This window comes from Gastrolobium bilobum, unplaced genomic scaffold, assembly GCF_033153095.1.
Source record: "Gastrolobium bilobum isolate Gb01-03AN ecotype WA unplaced genomic scaffold, APGP_CSIRO_Gbil_v1 utg7663, whole genome shotgun sequence".
NCBI lineage: Eukaryota > Viridiplantae > Streptophyta > Magnoliopsida > Fabales > Fabaceae > Gastrolobium > Gastrolobium bilobum.
In genome coordinates, this window is record NW_026897517.1 from 229,324 (window position 1) to 236,220 (window position 6,897).

Here is a 6,897-nt window from a genome sequence, read left to right on the forward strand (position 1 = left end):
GTTCCTTGTTTCTTTGATTTCCAACTTACTAAAGCTGATCCCACGAACACACAAAACCCAGTAATTGACCTCCTTGTATCTGCACAAGCAGCCCAATCTGAATCTGCAAATCCATTGGGTTGCAATTCGTTAGCTGCTGGATAAAAAAGTCCATTACTAGGAGCATTTTTCAAATACCGTAAAACATGCATAGCAGCACTCATGTGAACATCAGTAGGTTTTGAAATAAACTGACTCAACTGTTGGACAGCATGGGATATGTCCGGTCGAGTTGTTGTCAAGTATAGTAACCTGCCAATAAGTCGACGATAACTTGCTACATCTTCATAAGGATTGCCTTTGTCTTGTTCTAATTTCAATCCTGGTTCTAAAGGTGTGGAGCAAAGTTTGGCTCCCAACACACCTCCATCAGAAATCAATTCAAGTGCATATTTACGTTGGCTTATTAACAAGCCTTCATCATAATGTAGAATTTCTAAACCCAGAAAGTAATGCAAATTTCCTAGGTCCTTATTCTTGAACTCAGAATCAAGAGATCTCTTGACCGATTCTATTTATGTTTTATCATTTCCAGCAACCACTATATCATCAACATAGATTAATAATGCCGTGAATGATTCTCCTTCAGATTTAATGAGAAGTGAATGATCAGCATGTGATTGTTTGTATCCAATAGACTTGAGACATGAACTGAGACGTGCATACCACTGCCTACTTGCTTGCTTCAAGCCATAGAGTGACCTTTGTAACTTGCAAACAACATTTGGTCGAGGCACTTTTACTCCTGGAGGTGGCAGTATATATACCTCTTCATTTAGCTCACCATGCAAGAATGCACTGTTCACATCGAGTTGTTCCAGGTACCAGCCCCTTGCAGTGGCAACACTGAGCAGAATACGAATGGTGGTGACCTTCGCAATTGGCGAAAAAGTGTCAAGGAAATCAACTCCTTCAAGCTGCGTATAACCCTTTGCAACCAACCTTGCTTTATGCCTCTCTATGGTTCCATCAGATTTGATTTTAGTTTTGAAAACCCATTTGCATCCTATTGGATGTTTACCCGGTGGTAAATCAGTATAACTCCATGTATTATTGAGAGCAAGAGCATCAAGTTCTGTTTTCATTGTCTTCTGCCAACATTCAAGTTTGGATGCCTCATGATATGTATTAGGTTCCTGTATGGAGTTAAGGGTAAGACAGAAAGAAGGATGATGTGTAGCACATGATGCATATGATATGACAGAAGATATAGGGTATGGAGTTTTAGAAGTCATGTTACATTGGAAGTCTTGTAAGTAAGATGGAGTGTGTCTTTGGCGTGTGGAGCGTCTAGTAGGAATGTTTATAGGTTCAAGTATATTATTATCATTAATAGGAAAGATTTGTGGTATATGCTGAGGTTGAGGTTGAAGTTGAGGTTCAGTTTCAGGTATAATGGGATGATATTGTGGTTGAGGTTGAGGTTGAGGTTCAGTTTCAGGTACACTGGGATAATATTGTGGTTGAGATGGATCATCAAATGAAGTAAATGATGAATTAGGTTGAACAGGAACATTAGAATCAGAAATGGATAAATTTTCAATGAAAGGAAAAGAATATTCATAGAATACAACATTACGTGATATGAATACATGATGAGATGAGAGATCAAGAAGTACATAACCTTTTGTACCCATTTGATATCCAAGGAAGATACATTTCTTGCACGAGGAGAAAATTTGTGTCATGTAGAAGGATTAGTGGTAGCATAGCAGAGGCATCCAAAAACTCTTATGTGATCAAATGAAGGTGGAGCAGAATTGAGAACTTCAAATGGAGTCTTTTCATTCAACGTTGGAGTAATAACTCGATTGATAAGATGAACAGCATGGAGAATGCAGTGAGCCCAGAATTTAATAGGAATATTAGATTGGAAAAATAAAGCTCTTGCAACATTGAGTATATGCTGGTGTTTCCTTTCAACTACACCGTTTTGCTCTGGAGTATAAGCACAAGAGGTTTGATCAATAGTTCCTTTAGATGCATAGAATTGTTCCATCATAAATTCAAGACCATTGTCAGTTCTAATGGTTTTGATGTTTGCTACATATTGATTTTCTGCCATAACAAAAAAATTACGCAAATGAAGCCTTGTTTCTCCTTTATTTTTCATCAAAATAACCCATGTGAACTTTGAGAAGTCATCTACTATGGTTAAGAAGTACTTGTCACCATTAATAGAAGGGGTAGAAAAGGGACCCCATATATCAGCATGAATCAACTCAAAGGCTTTATGTGTAACACTGTTGCTGTTATTGAAAGAAAACTTGCGTTGTTTAGCTTTATGACATGTATCACATGCTAAATCAGATTTATTACAAGTCATGAAAGGAAAGGATTTGTGCATATGAGACATAACAGAATGAGAAATATGTCCTAAACGATGATGCCATAACATTGAGGCATCCATCGTGGATTTATTTCTAACTACTATATGTATACACGGTGACTTCTTGGCAGAAATTTTGGATCTCTTGGCTTCAAATCTCCCATCCAACAGCAGCAAAAAGAGACCATTATAGAGCTTAGCAAAACCAATCATTTGGCCTGTCGATATCTGCTTAATGGAACAAACACAATCACGAAATGTAAGTTCACAGGAAGTTGATGATATTAACTTTCCAACTGGGATCAAATTTACTTGAAATTCAGGAACATAAAGGACATCATTGAGTTGTAAAAGTTCAGATATAACCACTGTGCCAGAATATTTAGCAATCACTTTCTGGTTGTTAGGAAGTGTAATTGCAATAGGATCAATCTTGTTAAAGTAAGAGAATAATGAAGGCATTGAACATATGTGATTCGTAGCCCCCGTATCAAGAATCCAGTGATTAAGGACCTTACCAGAATTCACATTGAAAGCAGATCCATGTTGAACCTGAGCAAAATTTGCAGTATGGGAACTGACATCAGCTGCATTATCAGCTTTGGATTGAGTCATCAAATCAAGAAATTTTGATACTCTTGTTGAGTTAAAGAAACTTTATCAGTATCCTTAGTTCCATCAACATCTTCAGTTGTGTCAAGAAAGGCTGCATTGGCTGATACAGTCTTTCCTCTGCTTTTGAATCCTGGTGGATATCCATGTTTGGCATAACATGTCTCCACTGTATGGTTGGTGCGACCACAATGAGTGCATAGTTTGGTTCCACGTCCTCTTCCATTTCTTCCTCTATTATAATAAGTACCACGTCCACGTTGATGCTCAGCTGCATAAGCTCGTGAACCTGATATATGTTCATCTGTCGCTCTTGTTGTGTAACAAGTGAGAAGGCTTTGTTCATACTTGGAAGAGGTTCAATCAACATTATTTGTGAACGAACATGTGAGTATTGATCATTAAGACCTTTCAAGAATCGGATTACTTGATCTTGCTCTCGGCATTTCTTCAATTTGTCCGAAGCACCACAGACACAATTTGGTAATGGCTGTAAGTTGTCAAGTTCATCCCATAGAGTTTTGAGTTGAGTAAAGAAATCACCTACTGATGATTCTCCTTGATGAAGACGCTGAATTTCTTCTTGCAAATCTGCAATTCTGAAGACATCGGTTTGCGAAAAACGTTCTTGGAGATCTTTTCAAGCTTCATGTGTCTTTTCGATCCAAAGAATGGATTTGGCAATAGTAGGCTCAATAGAGTGATGGATCCATGATAAGACCATTGTATTACAACGATCCCATGCTTGATACGTAGAATCGGTTTCTGCTGGAATGGTGAAAGTACCATCCACAAAGCAGATTTTATTTTTGGAATGAAGTGATTTTCATAGCACGAAGCCATGTGTGATAGTTCTTGCTACTGAGAAGTGGTGTAACGAGAACGAGAGCTGGATTTTCATTTGCATGGAGATATAGAGGATTCGAAGGATTCGTCAGATGATCGGGAAGGGGAGCTTTGTTCGCCATTAGAAAACTTGCTGACTGAAGGTTGAAGATGAAGCAGCAACGAACGCGATACCAGAGCTCCCTCAGAGCTCTGATACCATGTCAGAATCCAAAGAAAGAAAAACTGAGTTCATTGTATTGAAAGAATGATTAAAACTGAAAAACTATACATCAGAATAACTATTTATACAACAACGACTAATAACTACTAATAACTACTTCACCGCAAAAGAAGGAACTACCTCAATGGTAACAAACTGATAAAACTAACTCATCTACACTACATCTAACTAGTAAATACAAATGATACACCATCTGATAAATACATGATGAGATGAGTTGTAATACTAAGTCAAGGAGATTCAGTTGAAGGGGCCAACCCTTGTGAAGGATATTAACTCCTTGTTTCATTCATTGACAATAGCTAATATTTTCTTTCACATCTTTTTATTTGTGTTTCACTGCAATTGTCCTGTTAAACGGGTTCATTCCGCTCAGGAACCCTAATATTTTATCATTCTACTACTTCCATTTTTACTGGACTTTTTTTTTGTGACATATTTTTACAAGATATTGAATGTAATGATTTTTTTAATATTTCCTACAGTTATGCCAGATGCACACGTTCTGTTTCAGTTGGTGAGTTCCCTCTCCCTCTCAACACATCCACTAAGGATAAACTTTTTAGGAATAAGATATTATGCCTCTCTTTTTTTATAATATTTTATTTACTTCTTTCGGGTGCCAGGGAAAAATAGACAGGAAAAAAATGTAGTTATAATGTACTATCCCAATTTTTCATATTGTAAGTTGTTAAGAAGTTTTGTTGCTTTGTATGTATTGCAGTTAGCCCGGCATATTATGCCCATTTGGCTGCGTTCCGAGCCTGGTTTTATTTGGAACCTGAGATATCAGACAGTGGCTCTATGATAAGTAGTGCTGTTCCTGTTGGTGGAATGAGTGGTGGAGCTGGACATAGCACTCGTGCGCCTGGTGTTAATGTTGCTGTGAAGCCCCTTCCCGCACTTAAGGACAATGTGAAGAGGGTGATGTTCTATTGCTGAGAAACTGTTTGCTTAGAAGATGAAGGTTATTCGAAGTCGTATAGTTCTCTTTAACATTATGTTTCTTTCTGTGGAAGTTACTTAAAAAGTTTGTCTTTCTTCAGATGTTGCAAGGTGTATCTATTTTACTTTATTTTTATTTTGTTTGGAAGCATTTTTTTAAGCCCTAATTATTGTGAATCATACTTGTACCGTTGTCCTGTAACAAACTAAATTATGTTGCAAGTTATAACTGGGTTTGTTCCCATTGTTGAGAGTTGTAGAATGTTTGCACATGGTTTGTTTGGTCATGGTTTACCTTTGAGGAAGAGTAGCAGAGCTTTTAGGCTTTTTTGTGCTTCGCTGGAGGCTTATGTTGATAGTTTTTAAAAATGTCTGCAAATGTTCCTGCTTCCTTTAGATTTTACATTTTGAAATTGTCAACAAAAGCTCTATGTAGTTCGGCATTTTGGAAGTTGTGGATTTGAGAAAAAAAGTTTTAAGGTTGGACTGGTATACAAATTTGTTGACCTGTTCAATATCTACCCGGGACAACCTTGTAAGGAAGTTCCAAAATCAATTTTCTACGAGCCTACTAATCCCCAAGTTGGTTTATGCCATCTTGAGTGATTGGGAGGTATCCCATCACTAAAGGTAATGAAACCCTTATCACTTAGGAAAGTTTGGGAAGATTTGTGAGGTTATTTGTCAAATACCCGTAAATTAGGTGGAAGTTGTAAGGTTATTGAGTATTTGAAAACTTTGTGATTATAGTGGTTATAGTAATTTATCAAGTACCCATTGAATAGCAAAAAATTATTGAGTGGTTGCAATCTTGACGTAGGTCACAAGTTATTGTGGTCAAACTAGGATAAATAGTATTTGCATTATTTGAAACCCTTAATTCTATCTAATAACACTTCGTTTATTTCTTAAATATTTTCTATGCATGTGTTAGTGCAGATTGTTTAATTGTAAAATTATATGTAATGAATTGTTTAAATATATTGATAATCATTTCATATGTCAAAGTTTGCTTAAAATATTAATTTAAAAACAAAAAGTTGGCTTTTGCATAAAAAAAAATTGTAATACTCAAATCATCACTCTGGTAATGAAGCAACATTTGTAACAATTTTATCCTACCAAATATATGTTGGAAATATAGTTTCTCATGTTGCATCAGATAATTTTTCTCATACAACACAAAAAAAAATAGATGAGATTCACTTGTTTTATTTCTCTCTCCTCATTGGTGGATCTCATTCGCTTTTTTGTGTATTGCATGAGACATTGTCTCGTGCAACATGAAAAACTATATCCCCATATAATTTAAATATTTAATATCTCTCATGTAATAAATAAAATTATCTCATATACACACATAAAAGTGTGTGAGATCCATATTTCTTTTTCTTTTTCTTCTTTTCACATGATCACAGGTGAGTCATACACACTTTTATGTGTGTGTAGAAAATAAAATTATCTCTTATAATATGAGAAACATTAATCCCATAATTTAAAAGTTAAAATTCTTTATGGATGAAAACCACCTATGCATAAAGGTTAATAATGAGTTTTTAAGTAATTTAAAAAGAATATTAAATAAAATAATTGTTAGCATCGTACTAAAAACGTTTAGAGGTCGTATTAACTATTTTCTACTTAAAAAATAAAATAAAATCTAAAGGGCACTCGAAATATAATAAGAATAGAGGGATACCCAAATAGCTTTTGGATTGAATTGGTTCTTTATATGGTATTAGAGCTTCGGTGTCATGGGTTTGATCTTTACCGCTTCGGCCCCTTTTAGTTAATAATTAATTAAGTCTTGCGGAGCTTATTTGCACAGGTATGTGGTCTATACATTGTCAATCTTTCAAGCCCAGTGGAATCTCGTGTGAGGGAACATGTTAGAGAATAGTAC

At 35.8% G+C, this 6,897-nt stretch overlaps 1 protein-coding gene across 1 annotated transcript; it reads left to right on the plus strand.

Moving 5' to 3' along the window:
* Positions 1 to 3,542: 3,542 nt before the first annotated feature.
* On the plus strand, positions 3,543 to 5,153 carry LOC133307588 (protein argonaute 1-like). Its single transcript, XM_061508115.1, has 3 exons — positions 3,543 to 3,591; positions 4,426 to 4,566; positions 4,774 to 5,153. Exons 1-3 carry the CDS (start codon positions 3,543 to 3,545, stop codon positions 4,989 to 4,991), a joined length of 408 nt encoding a protein of 135 aa, XP_061364099.1. The 3' UTR covers positions 4,992 to 5,153.
* Positions 5,154 to 6,897: the final 1,744 nt, after the last annotated feature.